The 20,901-nt window shown below is 49.1% G+C and overlaps 1 protein-coding gene across 1 annotated transcript in view; it reads right to left on the reverse strand.

Moving 5' to 3' along the window:
* Window positions 1-8,703: 8,703 nt before the first annotated feature.
* The window catches only part of LOC116953584 (uncharacterized), a 53,101-nt gene continuing 40,903 nt past the window's right edge, over window positions 8,704-20,901 (reverse strand). Inside the window, exons 11-14 of the mRNA XM_032973910.2 lie at window positions 16,454-16,561; window positions 14,621-14,708; window positions 12,842-13,992; window positions 8,704-12,087 (exon numbers count right to left, since the gene is read on the reverse strand). Of these exons, the coding sequence (XP_032829801.1) occupies window positions 12,884-13,992; window positions 14,621-14,708; window positions 16,454-16,561 (1,305 nt within the window). The 3' untranslated portion in view covers window positions 8,704-12,087; window positions 12,842-12,883. The remainder of the gene's footprint in view (window positions 12,088-12,841; window positions 13,993-14,620; window positions 14,709-16,453; window positions 16,562-20,901) is intronic.

Genomic DNA, 20,901 nt, shown 5'->3' on the forward strand with positions numbered 1-20,901 from the left:
AGTTGCCACTAGGGGAGACAAAGGCGGGCCGGTGCGTGGTGGTGCCGGCCTTTCACAGGCGCTGCCGCTCGCTAACACCCGCCGGCCTGTGCCAGACTACACGCGGAGTCGGGTTTGGGGGGAAGGGGGGGAAAGATGATCTTTGTGTTGTTAACGTCGCGCACAAAACAAAACAAACAACAATAATAACGACGAGGATGCGCGACCGAGCGCACCGCGCCAGCCGCGGGAAGACTCCGCGAGTTACCACCGCGGCTCACGGCTCACATCGGCGGTGGTTTATATATAGAACCGCGCCACACCGAGAAGAAGCGAGCGCATTGACACACGGGTTCTGTGGCCGTTGGTTGGGGTGCGGAGCGATAGGCCGCGCGAGAGACCACGGGGCTCGGATAGAAGCTCTGCCCGGGGGAGGGCGCGCCTAGGCGGGTCAGAGCCGGGACGCCGAGCCGGGGTCGTTTTAACGCAAGTTTTTTTTTGTTGTTTCAGAGTTTGAGTCTCTTTGATCAGCGTTTTTTTTTCGTTCCCTGTGGTAAATCCCTCATGGCAACGCAGGTTTACATTAAAGTTTAGTTGATATTGGGTCACTGTACACACACCTTCTCCTTCGACCATTACATACGAACACAGAAAAATGCAGCAACGTTTTTTCCATATTTCATTTTTTTTATTTTGTCTTAAAGACGCTGGGTTTGTTTTTTTAACGTACACGTCCTTGGACAAATGCTACCCAGGGCACACAGAGTAAACATTTATAGCTCTGTGTGTGTGTGGCCTGCAACCGTTGTGTTTAAGCGAGGTAAAAATGCGTTAATTTCAGCACGCGGGGGGACCTTGGTCTATCCACTGCTGGATGAATTCCTCCTCCCCCACCCACCCACTCAATGCGGGTCGTGGTTTTTTTTTTACACCATACTTCACCACAGTGCCGTTAGCAAGGTGACAGGAGATGCGTCCACACAGACACACACACACGAGTTCGTGTGAACACCCAACGTACTCGTGAACACACGTACCATGCATGGACACACATGCACGCTAACATGAATACACACTTGTAACGTGAACACAGTCGTAGCTGCTAACCCATATACGGTTTACCCCGTAATTCTTATAAAGGAGGAATTGAGTTTTCAGGTCGGTACGGCGGTAGAGCCGTTTCAGTACCAGCCTAAAAATGTCTTTGTTATCCCTTTATTTTGTGTTTCTCTCTTGTGATGATGGGACTTTGTAGGATGGACGTTGAGATTTACAAGGGGCCACGGGGTGACCGATAAGGTCTGAATTGGTCTGCAATAAGACAGGGCACACTAGCGCTAACACGTGCGATCGCACACATGGACATGCATCAACACACGACACACGACTACGCTCTGCAAAAAAGGGGGCCTTTGCCTGAAACGTCGCCTCTAATATAACAGATCCTCCCTGAGGTGTGGTGGGGGTGGGGGTGGTGGCAGAGTTGAACAAGGCCGCATTAAATCACGCACATCCGTTGATTAGGACGAGGCTGTGAGTCTTAGCCGGCACCTAACTGGGCCAATGTTGGAGGGTGGAGGGGCTTTGCCTGAATTCTTGATCCCTTGCCACCTGCTGCAGTTTATTATGTGGCCGTGCCACCTGGGATGAACCCCCGTCAGTGGCAGGCAATGATTACCGTACTCTACGGATTATAAGACAACACACGCATATTTTGTTGTTGTTGTTGCATGCATGCATTTCAGAGAAAGAAAAACGCATTTGAGAGTGGGCGCGTTCGTCATAATCCGGTAATGAGTTTTGAGTTGAAAGCCTGGGCGTTAGGAAGACGCTGCTAAGTGTGGGCCCTACAGCATCACGTATCGCAGTGGCCCACCCAAGTTACCATCGTTATGGTGATACCCCAACCGCCACACAAAACAACGCTACTGGTTGAATCGGGGTCCCATAGTTTATATGGGGTACTTGTGTTAATAACATGAGATGTTAACTACCTCGCCTGGTATACAGGAGGTCGTGGGTTCGATCCCGACCCTGACGCCTGCTGCTGCTGTATATTTGGAGTTTGCGTGTCTCTCTCTCTCCCCGTGGTCGCGTGGATTTTTCTCCGGGTCCTCCGGGTTTTCCCCTCCACGTTTAGAAGCATGCGTTTCGAGTATTAGGCTGCTATGAATTTCCACATGATAAGCCATTGCGTTAACCTATCTCTGGCCAGATCACTTTTGAAAAAGAGCTATAGAGTTGTGGGCCTTACCTGGCAAAATAAATAAAAGTTTAAATAGTTTAACAAACCTGACTCATCCCTGTCGGTGACGCGTCCTGCCTAAGCCCGCTTACATTTCTTAAGTTTGAATATCTTTATTCTAAATATGTTCTATGATCCACGTGTTCCTCTTTCTGTCTCTCGGTGTTATTACAAATAATCATCTCCCTATGTCCCTTTGCACACTTTTCAGTTGTTATTTTTCTATTCATGGCCATGTTTAAACAAGGCATAACACGGTATTTTAAAAAAGAAAATACTATACAAGGTCAAAAGCCAATGTGTTTTTCTGCTCAAATGTATGTGGAGAGGTGTTCACTCATCTATGCTGGAGGCTCAGAGCAAGTGATCATTGGTAAGAATTCCACATTCCTCTGGCAGGTACCGTCGGCTTTCATCCCGAAGTGGATTTAAAAAGAGCTGTAAATTGTCGCGATTATACGTAACGCTCGCAAGAGGACATCCACTAGAGAGACGGAGCCACGAAATCAGCTTGTGTACAGAAGCCAGATAGGGCCACCGTGGTGGCGAAATGTTAACTACCTTGCTTGGTATGCAGGAGGCCGTGGGTTCGATCCTAACCCTGACGCCTGCTGTATATTTGGAGTTTGCGTGTCTCTCTCTCATCATCATCATGGTGGCTAGGAGATGTTAACTACCTCGCCTGGTATACAGGAGGTCGTGGGTTCGATCCCAACCCTGACGCCTGCTGTATATTTGGAGTTTGCGTGTCTCTCGCCCTGTGGTCGCGTGGATTTTTTTTCCGTGTTCTCAGATTTTTCCCTCCACATGTAGAATCATGCGTTTAGAGTATTTGGCTGATATAAAATTTCACGTGATAAGCCACTTCGTGGAGCTATCATTTGTGGCCAGGTTGTTTCTGAAAAAGAGCTAGATAGCTCAGTGAGCATTACCTGGTAAAATAAAAAAATGAATCTTGATTTGAAGCTTTCGTGACTTTACCGAAAGAACCAAAGAGTATAAAAATGTCATGTTTTATTAGCTTAGTTTATGAATTGGGGGAGACTTGCATCTAGCATGGCCGCTGATGACTGACATTATATCTGTTTCTCGTAAACAAGTCCTTAAACCCACGGAGAGGAGTTTCAAATTCTAACATAATATGTATCAGTTACCAAATTACGCAGATTTGATCTTCGGCCCACTCTGTCCAGTCGTACAAAGCTGACCCATTCAACTCCTGATTAGATTTGCTTCTGGATTGAGACTAAGTCGAGATTAACTTGCAGGGATTCGTTAAAGTTGGGTGGATTTTTCCCTCATCAAATCCAGATCAACTTTTAAAACCCGATATTTGTTGTCCCAATGTTTCGGTGGCAGCTATTGATAGCTGATGGCTGTGGTTATTATTATCACAGGTGTCATGCCCACACCAATGCTAGCGGAAGATCTACCAATAGTCTCTTTTTCCCAAAACGTCGTCACACGTTTTAAGAGTCAGTGTTATTGGCGACTGTGTAGGGTTTTCATTATTTAGGCTCGTGCAACCAATGGCAAAGCAGCGAAACACTGAACAAAAAAATACTCATTAAAAACATGAACATGAATAAAAAAACACTTTCGGCAATTTGCGACTCAGCCAACCTAAGGGTACTCATTTGAAGCTGTGGAGACCTGGAGGCAAAGGAGGGGCGAGGGTAGGGGGCGAAGATTATGGGATTAGTGAGCAGAGGGGGGGGGGCAATGGAAGTATTTAGAACAGAAAGGGGGCTTTGTGGAGTGGGCAGTCGGCGATGACAGGCGGCGATTGGAAAGCCGCTGCGAGTCGTTAGCTCTGCGAAAATGAAAAAGCCTGCCGGTGGACAAGCGAGACGTTTAACTTGTAATTGAGATAATATTCATGATGCTCATCTGAGTAGAGGGGACGGCTCAAGGTTATTTTTTCCTGACCTCGTTCACAATTGGACGGTGGGGATAAAAAAAAATATATATAATGGTAACACAACTGGCAACTCCAAAAATGCGAGTGCTTCTTTTTTTACTTACGGTTGAACAATAATGGAAGAGACAAAGACAAAGGTGGCCTTTATAATCTGTTCAGACTGCTGGGGAAAGTTGTGTCAGGAGCAAACACAAATTTAGGCCGGCATGTTGCATGGGTGCGTTGTGTGACCAGCACCGCATCTTTTATACACAATCCACCAGGCACTAATTTAAGGCTGAGTTGACTTCGGGAAAGCCCAGAGCCAGTTCAGATAATCACCACTGATGTTAACCGTGGCTGTAAATTGAACTCGGGTTTCTGGGTTCGTAGTACATTGAACTAACCATTATGCCACAATTCTCCACAACAACCACCATTCGCCACAAAGTAACGTCACTAATTGTCCCAGGCTAGGTTCACTGTGAGGCCACGTGAAGTTTCGGAGACGCTCGTTGGCAGGATGTCACGGGACAGACCCAGGTGCTATGAGTTGTCTGACTTTGATGGCTGGTAGATGCGCCACCTTGCTGCATTTTAGTCACCCAGCGTTCAGGTCGTTGTGAGCGTCGCTCCTCCGCCCTCCGTTTTTGCTGGAGGACGACTTCCTCCAACTGCCCAGGAGCGACCTTGACGAGTCTCCGCTGGTACCAGTGATCAGCAAGTCTAATCAGCTCTAAATCCTCCCGTATCATTCCTGCTATCTCTAGCCTGCGCTGTGCCTGTTTAACCCTGTCTTTGCTTGGGCATGTGGTGGCTGGGCGCAACCACGCACACCACATTCGAGGGACTGTTGGTGGGCCATCGTTGTTTAGGTGATAGGGAAAGGACCATGCTATTGTTTGCTGTCAGTGTGGTGGACATTCCACATTCCGATGTTGTGCGTCATTCTAAAACTACACATCACTTTCCATAAAATGGCTCCTGTACTCATTTTCATTACTTCATATGGATGATGGGCTGACTTGACCCTGGAATATCACGTCTGGAATGGCACAATGTTGGGGAGATGTCAACTACCTCGCCTCGTATACAGGAGGCCGTGGGTTTTGAAGCTTTCGTGACTGCAGGAATCCACACTCTTTGGTTTCAGCAGTTTCCCTGCTGTGATTGTCTCACCTGACGATGGTCGATTGTGTTGCGGACGAAACGTCGTGATCTATTATTTTCTACCTACGTGACTTTACCGTGGGTTCGATCCCGATCCCGACTCCGACGCCTGCTTTATATTTGTAGTTTGCATGGTCGCGCGGCTTCATCTCCAGGTCCTCCAAGTTTTTCCCTCCACATTTAGAAATCTGCGCTTAAAGCTTTTGCCCGTTATTAATTTCCACGCGATAAGCCACTTCGTTGAGCTATCATGTGTGTCCAGGCCGCTTCTTAAAAAGAGCTACACAGCTCTGTGGGCCTTACCTGCTAAAATAAAAGTAGTTTGTAGTTTAACAAAAAAAATTAAGTTTATAGTTTTTAACTTCCAACCGATGAGATGGAATGATGACATCAGTGTGTGTACAAGTGCTTGGTGGATTATGCCATCACAGGATCGTGAGACGTGGCTGCGGCTTGAAAAGACCTTCATCCAGCAGTGGATTAACCACAGTTGATGATGACGAAAATGAAATGGTATAATTCATCTTTACACGTTGGTTAATGTCGGCAATAAATGTTTAAGTGTGTGTGTGTGGTCCGTCCAACACATACGTCAATATATAATGAAAGCCATGGAGCTATGTTGGCTTAATGCTCCACATTAAAGGCTTAAATTACGTGTTTAACATTCCAGGGCAGTGCCTTGTGAAGAGTTGCCCTTAACAATCCTGGCGTGGCTACATTTTGTGCACTTCACGAGCCAGATCTCAAGTGTGCCGTGGGTGCGTAAGCCACAGGATAAGTGTTGTTTGTGAGCACCTATTAATTCAGCCGTCATCGTCCGTGTGTTTGCGCGCACGTGTTGTGACTGACGAACACGTGTGTGTTGTTGTTGTTTCTTTTGTTTACACGAGCCCTGCACAAGTGTGGCCGCCTCGTTTAATAAGGATCATTGACCGAAACGTCGTCCGCGCAGTTGTGACTGACGAACGATCGTGTTTGTTGTTGTTGTTTGTGTGGGGAGCGGTGGTGTAGCGCCTAGCGCTACGCTGAGCTACGAACCTGACGACACGGGTTCGATTCCTGCTCACGGCCAACAGCGGTGACGAATATCTGAACCGGTCCTGGGGCCTCCCCTATGTCAACTCAGCCTCAAATGAGTACCTGGTGCGGTGTGCAGTAAACATCGCCACTGGGGAGACAAAGGCGGCCGGGCGTGGTGCTGGCCACCCCACTTTGTGCGCCGTGCCGGCCTTCACAGGTCCTCACTAACAGCGCTGGCCCCAACAATCTGGTGAGGATATGCGGTGGATCTTTGTGTACATGTGCGTGTGGTTGGATGGGGAGCGGTCGTGCAGTGGTTAGCGCGCTCCGAAACTGCACTACGACCCCCTTGGCGACCCCGAGTTCCATTCCCGCTCACCGCCGATAAGTGGCGAATATTTGAACCGGTCCTGGGTCTTCCCCGGGTCGACTTAGCCTTAAATGACTACCTAGGCGTGGTGTGTGTATGTGTGTGTGTAAACATCGTCACTGGGCGAAGACACGCAGTGCCGTAACCGGCCTTTAATAGATGTTCACTCACAGCACTTGCCCCCGACAGCACGCGGTGCATCTTTACGTCGTGAGTACGATCGCGTGTTCTATGGGGGAGAGCGCCTGTGTCTCTCCTCTCTCTCTCTCGTTGTGTTGCGTGAGCTAGCAACACCTCAGCAGGGGCGGCTGAGATCCGTGGCTCCCCGGGAAGCCTCTCGCTCCCAACCGAGATAGATATGAGCGCGGTGATTGCACAAGAGCGCTGCTGTCATACCCCCCCACACACACACCCATCATCATTCACCTCCCGCCCCCCGCTGTGCCATTCATTGAGAGCCCCCCCCCCCCAGGAGTGAAACGCTTCAACGCGCGGCGTGCGCCGACGAGGAATCGAACCTAATCCGTGAGCCGCACTCGCACGCACGCAGAGCAGGAGGCAGAGCATCGGCACCCTGTCTCACACCGTCACCCGCACGCTCACGTACACACTCGCAACACTCGATCACGCAGAGGCAAAGATCCCCCGGAAAGCCCCCAACAAGCTTTTTTGGGGCAAGTGCTGTTAAAGCGAGCATCTCCGAAGGCCGGCACGACACGCAGTAGTCACCCACTTTCACATCATGCTCTCATTCCATCGCTGTGTACGTCACTCTCGCAGGACGCGGGCATTGGCACCGCCTCACACGTGTATTCACGCTCACAGTACTCATGGCAGCAACTCTCACAGCATTCGCAACATTCATGGTGTCTGAACTCGCGCTCACCACACTCACGACACTCGTGCTCAGGCACAACAAAGCAAACTCTGCTCCGTCTTCCGGACCAGTGACCCGGGGCGGGGGGGGCAGAGCACTCCGAGTGCTAACCATTGCACCACCACTCCACCAAGCACAGGTCACCATATACATACTGTATATGTATTTGTGCATATTCCGGTTAGGTTGAGCGGTGGTGCAGAGGTTATCGCAACTGTGCTCTAAACCTGCCAAGCTGAGTTCTATTCACGGTGACGTCTAACAAAAGTGGAACGATGGTGAACCAGTCCTGGACCTCCTCTAGATCAACTCAGCCTTTAATTAGCACCTGGTGCAGCGTGTATGAATCAGTTCTGAGCAAGGCCATAGCCATGGAGTCAACATTGGGGGGGACCAAATTTTCCAGGGGGTCTGGGGGTCCCCCCCCCCCAGAAAAAAAATCTAAATTTGAAAACGAATTTCTTGCCTAAAATATAAAACAAATTTCACTAACACATAGGATGGACTTTTAATTTATTTTTTACAATAATGTCTAATAGTGTATTGTATTACATTGCTGTTTTTTTACCTTTTCTTGTTTCATTATATATAATGGCAGAGATTAGGGATTAATAAAGTACAACCATAACCACAATCATATAAACAGAAATTTATTTTATAGCAATATATTGGGGGGGGGGGGACATTTTGAACATATTTATTATAATTACGGCCTTGGTTCCAAAAGTCGGCCAGGGGTGGTCCCATCTAAACTACCCTCTTACTCTGTGCCAACCGTAATAGTTGCTTGCTAACAGCTATATGGGTGACCGTTCAGAAAAACAAGCAGCCTTGGACAGGACACCTCATGGCTAGAAGGGACGATGTGTACGACAGCCAAAGTGGTCAAGGATAGTAACAGAATGGCAGCCAAGGGAATGGAACGTGTCCGCGAGAGAGCACGTCCGCTGCGGAGATGGAGCGATGAAATTAATTCGTGTGCAGGTGCTGGGTGGATTGTTACATCGCATGTTCGTGAGATGTGGCAGTGGCTTGGGGAGGGCCTTCATCCAGCAGTGGATTGACCAAGGCTGATGATGAATGCACCCATGTGACAGAATGCATTATAGCGGTTAGAAATCCAAACTTTAAAACAAAAATCATAAAAGATTAATTTGTATTTATTTAAGATTAATGCAATCGCAACACCAATTCGTAAAACAGGTGAAGACATTTTAAAAGAGTGTTTAACATTCGTGACATTTTTAAAAAGACAGCATACAAAAAAAAACCTCAAGCAGCTCTTACGTTCCAGATGTTCCGGGCTATATCCAACATCAGGACCGACAGAGAAGCTTCGTTAATGACAAAAACAAACTTAAAGTCATTTTTTAGGGGCGTCACCGTGGGCCCTTCCATTATTCACAGTCGTCCACTCACGTCGTCGGAGTGGAACTGCCAAGCTGGTTAACGCGACAGCTAACGTCTCGACGGCGCATGATGGGCATCGGCCATGCCAAGCCAATAAGACTCTGCACCAGCTGGGGAGTTTTTTAACGAGGCATGGCCGCGTACAGTCCGCAAGGCGATTGGTTGGGGCGTCAGGCAGTGTATTGGGGGATTTTTTCACCCATAGGAAATGAACAAATTCCCACTGCACATAAAATAATCAAAACAACTCCTCTCTTGTCCCCTACCTCATCCTGATACTACCTGCCCCACCCCCACCCCCCCATCTATGACCAGGCCTACCCCAACCCCTATCACTACCCCAACGCCTATCACTACTTCTATCCCTTTCACTACTCCGATCACTATCCCAACCCCAATCACTATCCATATCACTACCCCAACCCCGATCACTACCCCTATCACTACCCCAACCCCTATCACTACCCCAACACCTATCACTACCCCTATCACTACCCCAACCCCTATCACTACCCCAACCCCTATCACTACCCCAACCCCGATCACTACCCCTATCACTACCCCAACCCCTATCACTGCCCAGCCCCTATCACTAACCCAGCCCCTATCACTAACCCAGCCCCTATCACTAACCCAGCCCCTATCACTACCCCATCTATCACTCGGCCTTAAGATTTACATTGAACTGCCCATATAGGACTCACCACTGTGATATCTACATTGGGTCAAACTTAACATCTCTTAATGTTCGACGGCTTGTGCACCAGATCTTATTTATTCACGATGTACTTACAAAAAAATCCGCAGACTGCCTGCTGGATCTCCTCTCTGTTTCAAAGAACAAACTTGACCTCAGGTCTTCGCTCATTTACCAGCTTCACATTCCCTATTGCCATACAAAAACTGGAGGAAGGGCCTTTGCTATTGATGCCCCCAGGGTCTGGAATGCTATTGCCAATAAACTGCAACTTGAATCGCTACCAATGAGATCTTCTCTCAAAACTGCTCTAGAGGAGTTGTACACCCCTGCTGCCACTGCTATTAATTGGCGTAAAATAAAATGTTTCACTCTGGATGACGCTGCAAGTATTATCTGTATTTTGATTTAGCGTGCTGATCTTAAAGGTGCATTGAAAAATTTGATACTCCGACTGATGCTTCTGCTGTTGTGGAGTAACTCATGCAGCCAGCTATGGCTCTAGGATTTTGGTGTTACATGTTATTTATGTAGTTTATTGTAAAAATTCGGTCACAGTCCCTATGATCACTGTTACGTTGCAATTATGGCTTTATTTTTTGGTGATTTTGAAAAGTTTTTTGGTTTGGACATGTTTGTTTTGTTGTAGTACAGAGTTAGACTGATGGCCTTAATCTAAGTTCTTGTGGTTGTTGTTGTTGTTTGACTTGCATCCCACTGGGATTTTTTGCACACAGCGTTGGTGTACGGTGCTTTTTTCAGGAATATTTTGCTGGTTTTTCATGGATTTTCTGTTTGCACAGTCACATAGTCACTTTAAGATGTTTTCCTGTTCGTGTTTTTAGTTTTTTTGTTTGTTGTGGTTGCACCCGATTCAAGAGCCGAATGGCTCACAGGGCTATACCAAAATAAATAAACAAACAAAAACTATCACTACCTCAACGCCAATCACTACCCCTATCACTACCCCAAGGCCCAACACCACCCATACCCCAACTCCTCCTCAACCACTCCCACATGTTCTCCTGTCACCATGACTACACCACATTTAATAACAATCCCCACTCTTTATATTAGCCACTATCATGTCACGTACAATTTTAACAATTGTAAAGCGTCTCGGATTAAGGCGCTGTATAAATCTACATGAGATATAAAAAATGTACATGTAATGAGCGATGTAAAAACCCAATCACAGGTTTACTGCACAGCGTAAGTTTGCGTGACACGTGGTGAGGGTGTGGTCACGTGACCCTCCGGGTCCGTGGGGGGGTGTTGGCGTATTTGGCTGCTACTATACATTCTCACATGATCAGCCACTTCGATAAACTATCACATGTGGCCAGGTCGCTTCTGAAAATGAGCTGTGTAGAATAAAAAATAGTTTTAACAGTTCATTTGGTAACGTGTTCACCGCTGGTCCAGATGCCTTGTGACCCCCATTTAATTCTCCAAAGCATAATATTTTTTGGATGACAATGGGTGTGAACACAGGAATTAATAAGCAAAATAGAAAAAAAATGTTAATGGTAAATAAATTGGAGGGGGGGGGGGGTCACAATACTGTTCAATGCCGAGCGTTTCATTTTCGTTTCTTGAAAAAGCGGGAATTTTGGGAAGATTCTTGTTGATAAACGTGGATTTCTTTCGTCCGCCCCGTGAGTTGTCGTCTTTGTTTTTCTCGTCATTGTAAGACCACATTTTTGTACAATAACATTGCAGTTAAAAAAGTAAGGCTCTAGTTAATGCATGCCCTATAAGTTAACATTCAATATTAAACCTACCCCCTGAAAATGTTTTTACTTGCAGTGTCAAAGCTGAAGGGTTTTTGGTTAAGCCACGTTTCTTGCGGAAGTGCGGAGTTGGCCTGATAACTTTAATCTAAATTGTCTTGTGGTTGTTATTGTTTGACTTGCATCACACTGGGATTTTTGCACACAGCGTTGTAATACGGGTTTTCTTTTCTGGAAGATGTGCTGGTTTATCCCAGGATGTTTCTGTTGCGCGTCGTCGCTTTAAGATGTTTCTCTGTTGATATTTAGTATGTTGCGGTTGCACCCGACTCAAGAGCCGCATGGCTCACAGGGCTCTACCTAATAAATGAAACTTGAAAAACTTAAAAACTTGAACCCAAACTCTAAACAGCCGCACTGGCTTTAAGAAGTGAATGGCCATGCTCATATATGTTCACCAATTTACACCGCAAATTACAACGGCTCATGCCGAATAAAACTTTATACACATTCTGCACTGGGGCATCGATAAAAAGTTACATTTAGAACAAATACCTGCAATCAATCGGTGATCTGAATCGCATTAACCTTACCCACCAAAACACCAATTATCCAATCTCAGGCATCATACCGTAAAAAAAAACCCTCAGTCGTAAGAGTCCTCTCGTTTGGCTGTTTGACACCTAGAAGGCAACAAGTGGGAGAGGAAGAATTGGTGTCAAGAAGTTAGTTCGCATGCCGCTATCGCGCTGAACAGCTCCACGCATCACGATTCAGGTACAGGAAAAGGCAAAGGCGCAGCCCTGAATCTGCTCGCCCACGCCCCCTTGCTTGCGAAAGAGCCTCTGCGAGATGCCCTTCAAGAGAGACGCACACCTCTGGAGGGTATTTTTGGCCCACTCCACCACGCGCCACACGCTGGGTGGACAGAGGCGGTGGGTAGGGGATGGATTTATTTTAAAAAGCGTGCCCCCGTTGTTTCAACCTTCGCGCCGGGAGGTCAAATTGAGCCGGCGACCTCTGGATCACGAGTCCAGGCTGCTGCCGGCCATCGGACCGCTATGGCGGCATGAATTCAGGATGCTCTGAAAGAGGAGTTTTGAGACTCCTGGATTAAACAAAAAAAACCCTGTGATACAGGCCTTTGTATGTACTGTATGTATGTTGAACTTGTCTCGCACCGTACGTAGCCAACCGTGCGAATCAGAGGTGCGGGGAAAGGACGGCAAATGCTGCACAAGTGCCGTCCATTGGCCGTTATCAATCATCAACCACTATCTAGGTCCTGATAAAAGTGAACACCACTTTGTGAGCAGGCAAAAGTGGTCATACTATGGAAATAAATTGAATCTTTGCCATCAGAGTGTGGCGATTCCACCACTGGCCTGGGGTGGCCAATAGAGATGAGCATTGCCTGATGTTCGTTTGAACTCTTACTTTCGTGATGAATCGTCAGAAGGGCCTCCTCTCTCTCTCTCTTCACAGATCTTCATGGAGCGACAGTTCTGCCTCCTCCGTTCCGCCTGTCTCCTCTTGCTGGCTCTCGGGCTCCGAAGCTGCGTCCGTCTCGTCTTTTGTCGCGCCGAGGTCGATCATCGAGGCCTCGCCCGTCCCCGTGCCTCCGTCAGCGGCGGCTGTCTCTGCGTCGGCGTTCCCCGTCTCCTCGTCTCCCGCCTTCTCGTTCCCTTTTCCAGCCGCAGCCGGCAGTCTCCTGGCGTCGTCGCGATGCTCACCACGCTTCTCGGTCCCGTTGGTCTCCATGGCCGTGCCATCCCGCTGCGGCATCCCCAGCTGGCCGCGGGCCTCGTGCTGCACCTTTGCCTGCTCCACCCTCTCGGCGTTCCCGTGCTCTGCGGACGAGGCTGGAGTTGAGCCGCGCACCGGCATCTCCACGTCGACGGCCTTCGCCTCTCCTCCCTTGGTGCCGTTTACCTCGGGGTCGCTGCCTCCCGTTTCCTCCGCTTCGACGCTTTTCTCGGCCATCGCCGCAGTCTGCAGCTCCATGGGATCGTCCTCGTCGCCGCCCGCCGCTTGCGTTGGGGCTGCGTCTGGGATCGTGGCGCTCCCCCCGTCGTCGTTTGTGCCCGTCGCAGCCTCTGCGGCCGTCGCCGTCCGGTCGACCTCGTGATCACTCTCGCTTTTAACCTCTGGCTTCGTGGGTTGCGAATCTCTCCTCCGGTTCATCCCCTGCTCCTCCTCCTCCTCTTCCATCAGCTTGGTTCCAGCTTCCTCCTCCTTGTCATCCTTGTGTGACCCGGACCTCTTCTTGTCCTCCCTCACTGGCGCCGCACACTCTGCCTCCGTGTCCCCCCCCAGTTCCTCATCGCGTTCGTTCTCCTCCGCACTCTTCCGTGCGACATCGTCTCTCACGCCCGGCTCATCGCCACCCTTCTCAGTGTGCGGTGCGCCATGGTCAAAGCTCATCACGTCATCATCATCAAAGTCTGCCATGGACGCTTCCATCACCTCCAGCTGGACATCTCGTTCGTGCATTCCAGGCTGGTAGTTGGGGTTATCCAATTTATCGTCGAAGTATTTAAAGACGGACTCGTATGCAGAATATGAGGTCATTTCGTGCTGCATGGTGCCTGTGGTGATGTAAGAAAATGTGAGCGGACAGTTGGGATCAGGTGAACCGTGTTTCCTCGAATAACACCGGGCTAATTCAGCGGCGTGGTGCACCCCGGTATATCCATTGTCTCAAACAAACCCCATGACTTCCATGAAACCCAATTTACAACCTGCAACGTTATTGTTGAGTGCGCAACAGTGCACATAGCACAGTAACACAAATAGTATTGAACGTTACGGCAACTTAAAAATATCCAATAATTCTGGTGCTCAATGTACTTAGTCTGTGTACTTGGAAATGCACTTGGCCAAATGTATGACTTCCTGGTTTCATGACATGATGATGCGACTAACGAAGTTGGTCACGCTTACCGCACGCGAAACGTCGCGTATCAAACGCATCCAACGTCGCGTATCAAAACGTCGCGTATCAAGCCGTTACATTTTGTCGTGAGAATTGTTCTTTAATTTTCCGCCGAGCTGAAACAACCACGACTGACGGGTTGTTAAACGCCAGTGACGACTTAATTTGTCGTGCCGTTAACGGGTAGGGGTGGGGAAAATTAGGCGACAAAAAATATGGCCAGACTATTACGCGGCCTAACCCAAACATCTATTATAAAGAAGTGTGTGTCGATTACTCACCAGCAGACAACAACATGCAGTCTTCATCTCTATATCCAATAATTCTGGTGTTCAATTCCTCTGAACTACTCACCCAGTTGACAGAGTTCTGTAAACACACAAAAATAAAGATCCCCCATATAGCCTTAACAGACGGTTGGGGCAAGTGCTGTTAGCGAGCACCTATGAAGGCCGGCATGGCACATCAGGGGGTGGGTGGCCAACACCACGTCCGGCCACCTTTGTCTCTCTAGTTGCGATGTTTACACACCGCACCAGGAACTAATTTGAGGCCGAGTCTACCTAGGGAAGGCCCAGGACCAGTTCAGATAATCGCCACTCATAATGGCCGTGAGCAGGAATCTTAATGTCTCTGTGTTCAAAGCGCAGCATGCTAACCACTGCGCCACCGCTCCGAACACACACACACACATCCGTACTCACAGGGAATTGTACACATCGTAAAAACAAAGATCTCTCTAGAGCGGCACAGAAACCCGGATTAGAACCCGGAATTCAGTGGTGACGGCTCACTGCCCTGAGCCACACCGACCAATGCCTTTTTAATGACAATTTGCATGTGGGAGGAAACCGAGTTCCTGGAGACAACACGCACACAAAGAGACAAAGAAGCCACCTTTAGTTTAGCCGGGTGGCCATGTGGTCAGAGTGGTGGACCCATAATCAGAAGGCTGATGAGTTCAATTTCTGGTTGGGGCTCGATTCAGTCCACTTATCATCATCAATGTCTTTGGGGTCAAGAAAACGAGTAACCACTGTGTGGAAAATAAACAGCGGTTGTTGCTGTTGTGGTTGTGACTTGCGTCTCCAAAGTGTCGGTGGCACGCGGCACGCGGCACTGCCCGAATGCACGCGGTGAGTGCCGCACAGCGGCACAACTGCGAGAAGCCGTGGCGGTGGCACAGCTTCATGAGGGGCGGAGGGGGGCATGGTGGAGCCAGCGTGGCGGAGGAGGTGCAGCTACCACCAACATCACCGCCGGCATTGCCACCACTACCGCCCAACGCCACCACCACCCCCGCCACTACCGCCGCCGCCACCACCACCACCACTTACGCCAGCCCTCCCCCACGACGGTTCAATCACCACGTTTCCTACTATTTAATTACACATTTGCGGCGTGCAGGCCCGAAAGGCCGCCAAGCGGCCAGCAACAAACAGCACTGTCAGATAAAAGAGTGCAACGCGTTTCTTGACTTGACCGAGGTGCATATCTTAAGAGCTTGGAGAAATCAGACGATGGGAGAAGGGAATTCCATGGTGGAGCAGTACTAGGAAAGAAGCACAGAGAGAAGTGAGGTGACCTGCAGTGTGGTGAGTGAGTGAATGGGTGGGTGAGTGGGTGGATGTGTAAATGACCTGCAGTGTGGTAAGTGAGTGAGTTGTTGTGACCTGCAGTGTGGTGGATGAGGAGATGAGTGAGTGTGTGAGTGGGTGAGTGAGTGGGTGGATGTGTAAGTGACCTGCAGTGTGGTAAGTGAGTTGTTGTGACCTGCAGTGTGGTGGTTGAGAAGGTGAGTGAGTTGTTGTGACCTGCAGTGTGGTTGTTGAACATTGTGTATGCGATAAATCAATCTGGTCGACCGAGTCCTCAACAAGACAGGAGACATGAATGGGTGAAGTTCACGGGATCATCAATAGGAGAATGAGATGATGTCTCTTAACTGCACCTCCGTTGTGTGCACCGTGCAATCCTGAATAGCTGCTCGCTGACAGCACTTGCCCAAACAATGTATGTTGGCTACATGGGTGACCTTGTCTTTGTCCGTTTGTGTGTGTGATGTAAACAGGACTGGCAGTAGAAGTGTTCTCAATGCTATGTGTCGTTCTCACCTTTTTAAACCAGTTTAAGACTCTTCGATTACCGCCATAAAACCCGTGGACGGAATCTGTGAATGCCACAGCTGATAACCTGTCCAGCACAACGGGATTATTGATGACCTGTTGCCCACACACACACACACAACATAGATGTTATTATTACAAACATTAAATCGGTCATGTATAGCCCTTCTGTCAATGCACTGCTGGGTGAGGACAACCCAACGCCGTGTAGGTCGCGGAGATTATTTGACCATACCGCACCACGCTGATCAGCGCCAGTTAGTGAAGGCGGGGAGCATAGAAGTACGGTACGCTTAATGCACTGCCCTCTGCCGCCTACCACGTAGCCCCGCAGTAGCCTATATTAGCCTGTTTGTTCGTAGGGTGGTTGCCCATCCAAGCGTTATCCAGGCTCAGCCCTGCTTAACTTGCAAGATCTGAAGAGTGAGCGGGTGCGTCCCGGGTGGTCGAGTCGTAGGCGTTATTAGAAAAAAAAATCAACGCGGGAACTGAATGTTTTAACAAGGTACAAGCCCTTTAGCTCAACACGTCTCTCAAAATGCAAGGAGGGTCTATCTGGAATGCAAACACAAAGCACGACGACATTTCTTTGCACGAAAGGAAAATGAAGTTGTGCAAAAACAATTCAGCACATATGAGAAATAACATTGAATTGTTATACAAGTTAATTCTTTATCTAGGATAGCCTCACTGAAGACTTTTTTTTTCAGGAGTGTGCTACTACACTGGGATGTTTGCCCAATCCATTAATGAGAATCCGAGGGGGGGGTTGGGGGGTGACACTCAAACCTCCGGGCACGAATGGATTCGATACGCAGACACAATTCATCCCGTGGACCAAGTCTATCCATGGACCGCACCCATTGCTGAGCTGCCATCTCCGGGCACCTCACAGCACCTCGTGGCCCCCGTGCCGACAACACGCTGTGGCAAGCACCGGTGTTCACCCATGCAGGCATTTTAACCGGTTTCGGGCCTCCTTAGCTTCCCAGATATCAACGCGATGGGATGCACTCAGGGCAATTTGGCCACAGGGCGGAAATAAAAATACGAGCAATTTGTGCAAACAACCAATAAAAACACATTTCACATATATCTCTATCGCGCCAATGCAATGAAATATAAATCGGATACATTTTTTTTTATTTTCTGCGCTGATATAAAACTCCAGAGGCCATTTTGCTGAAAACACGTGAAGGGATTTTCCCTAAATAACTTGAGCTGTTTTGAAGTGCAAATGAATGGAACATTCCACCTGAGGAGTTGCATGCAACTTACGAAAGGCCCCATGACGCCCAGCCTCCGATTAGCATGGTTGGGTACGTACGGTGCGAAAGAAGTTCAACATACATATGTACACACAGCCATGTACAGTAATGAATTGCTAACCTGCTAAGCCGTTCCCTTAATGGAGCCTCGCGTTCGTATGGAGATTCATACACAGATGCGAGTTGCTTTGTGTAAACATGCACGGTGTGGATTAAAAATAAGAATAGGTTTTACCCTTTCTGGCAATAAAACAGGTATTAAGATGTTCAAACACCAAATAGAAAACACATTTCACGTATATTTATATCATGCATGGCACCGAGTCTGCATTAACCACCGACTGGTTAATGCAGACTGACCTACAAAACGACACAGATGGACGAACAGATAGACGGGTGGACAGTTAGTAGGACCTACACACGCCTTGACGCAAACACGGAGAGACTTGCGGATGGACGGACCAACCGGTGCTCACAAGCAGCATTAGACTCACCCGATGAGCGAGATACAATGGGGATCTTTGCTTGTATATGTGGGGGTCACGTTGTCTGTGTGTGTGTGTGTGTATAATGGGATTCTATAATGGACCATCAGCAGAAGCCATGCATTGTAAATCAAGACGCTGTTTAGACAGCCTTGCCGTCCAAACTCATTAGTTTAGCACGGGTGAAGAAAGTCCGAGCGTGTTTTTGTAACGAGCGGTAATTAATCAGGGCTTGCCGCAGCAATGTTCTTCCGCTCAACGAGAATTTTTTTTTTCCCCCCGTTTGAGAAAGATTTTTTTTTTCGGGCCTGTATGTTTTGCGCGAACGCATTGCCGGATCTTGGCGAACTAAAATACGTGTGCGTGGAATGCGTGTACATAACATTCGCGTGGCCATGCCGGCTCAAGTATACGAGTGCGTTTTTTTTTCTTTCCCGCCACACCATCCCTGCGTACGCCGGCATTAATAGGCGCTCGTGAATAGCTCTCGCCCAAACAGTCCACGTACACAGACCCTTTGTCGATCCGCTGCTGGATGATTGCCGCTCTAAGCCGTGTCCGGTCACGGCCGTTATTGGAACGTACTAAAACTATAAGGCCCACTGAGCTCTACAGCTTTTTTCAGAAGCGACCTGGCCACAACTGATCGCCCAAATGAAGTGATTTATTATCACATGGAAATGTATAGCAGCCAAATACTCTGAATACTTCACCAAATACTTTACCACGCTGGGCAGTAATGGGTCAGCCAAGGTGGGCAGTAAACGGGACCGGTTTAGATACTCGCCAAATAATGACATCCCTGGCCAGGAAACAAACTCAAGTCCCAGGGATCACAGCACACGGCACGAACGATTGCGACAGTCTATTCGACCAAATGAAGGGATCTTTCATCTTTGTAAGTGTGCACATGCTTGGGGGTATTTGAACCGGTCATGGGCCTCCCCTATGTCAACTCAGCCTCAAATGAGTATCCACAAACTCATGTCCCAGGGATCACAGCACACATCGCCACTGGGGAGACAAAGGCAGTCGGGCGTGGTGCTGGCCACCCACTCCTTCGCGCACCGTGCCGGGCCTTCATAGGTGGTGCTTGCTAACAGAGCTGGCACCCTGTGTGGTGATAAGTGTGACGCTTGGGCCCGGCGTGCGTACGCGAGTCTGGGTGCGTCAACTTGACGACAGACACGCACACTAAGTTACCGACGCTGCCCCCACCCCCCCCCCAGGTGAAACGGAGAGACCGACACCAGAGATGGCGCCTTCACAAACGACCGCTACCACCGCTAGCCCATTCACGTCAAGAGCTTTTTTTCACGTCGCGTTCAGCCATTCCGCCACGTGCAATGCAGAAGCTAATCGGCCAGCACGACGCAAGCCTCCCTAAAGTGTCTCAAATGAGATGAGGGCACTGCATTGCAAGAGGTGAGGGATCTGTATCGCTTGAGATGAGGGTTCTGTATGGCATGAGATGACGGGTGTGTATCAGATAAGATGAGGGTTCTGTATGGCATGAGATGACGGGTGTGTATCAGATGAGGGTTCGAACCCGGTCCTGGCAAGGTTGATCCTCGGCCATACACACGAAGTGGCAAATGAAATCTGAAACCATTCTGGGCATCCTCTAGGTCGACTCAGCCTTTGGTCATTCCTCATGCTGATGTGTACACATCAGGCACTGGGGTTGACGTTGGGTGCATTCCGGTGATTTGGTCTTAGGCAGACCTCAGTAGCCCTTACTAAAAGCAAGCCCCTATTGTCCAAAGACAAAGATCAACCTCTATCATTCAAAGACCGCTGAGGCAAGTGCTGTTAGCGAGCGCTTATGAAGGCCGGAACAGCACACGAGGAAGTGGGTGACTAGCACCATGCCCAGCCGCACTTTGTCTCCCGAGTGGCGATAATTACACACTGCACCAGGTACTCATTTGAGGCCAAGTCGACTGATGATAGCCATAAGCGGGAATCGAACCCGGCTGGCCAGGTTCGTAGTGCAGTGCGCTAACCGCTACACTACCGCTCCCCATCAGACACACACACAACTCCCCCCCCCCCACTCTCCATCACACACACACACACACATCCCCAGCACCCCCCCATCACACACATCCCCCCTCCCCTCATCACACACACACACACACATCCCCTTCACCCCCCATCACACACACACATCCCCAGCACCCCCCATCACACACACACACATCCCCAGCACCCCCATCACACACACACACACATCCCCAGCACCAGCAGCACTCAATTCACACACCCCGCACAGCACTTGGCATCCAATTCCTAACGACGCAGTGAGGCCGAGCGTGAATCCGATATTCACGTGTGCGATGCCAGCAATTCTTTGAGAGCGTGGTGGTTTTATTGTTTGTTTTAACCGCCGTGCATATGTTATTGTTCGGAATTTCATGGCAGGATAGGGTGAGCAAGTAGGGAAGTTCCTAATGTGATGTGATGTTAGAGCACTGCATGTTTGACCAGGATGCACGTTCACATATACAAAGATCCCCTCCATAGAGCCTGTCACAGACTCATGGGGGGGGCAAAGTGGAGTTAGCGAGCACCTATGTAGGCCGGCACGGTACACGAGGGGCTGGGTGGCCAGCATCAAGCTCGGCCGCCTTTGTCTCCCCAGTGGCGATGCTTGCACACCACACCAGGTACTCATTTAAGG

The sequence above is a fragment of the Petromyzon marinus genome, chromosome 52 (genome assembly GCF_048934315.1).
Source record: "Petromyzon marinus isolate PM22_M1 ecotype Great Lakes invasive population chromosome 52, UKy_Petmar_22M1.pri1.0, whole genome shotgun sequence".
Classification (NCBI taxonomy): domain Eukaryota; kingdom Metazoa; phylum Chordata; class Hyperoartia; order Petromyzontiformes; family Petromyzontidae; genus Petromyzon; species Petromyzon marinus.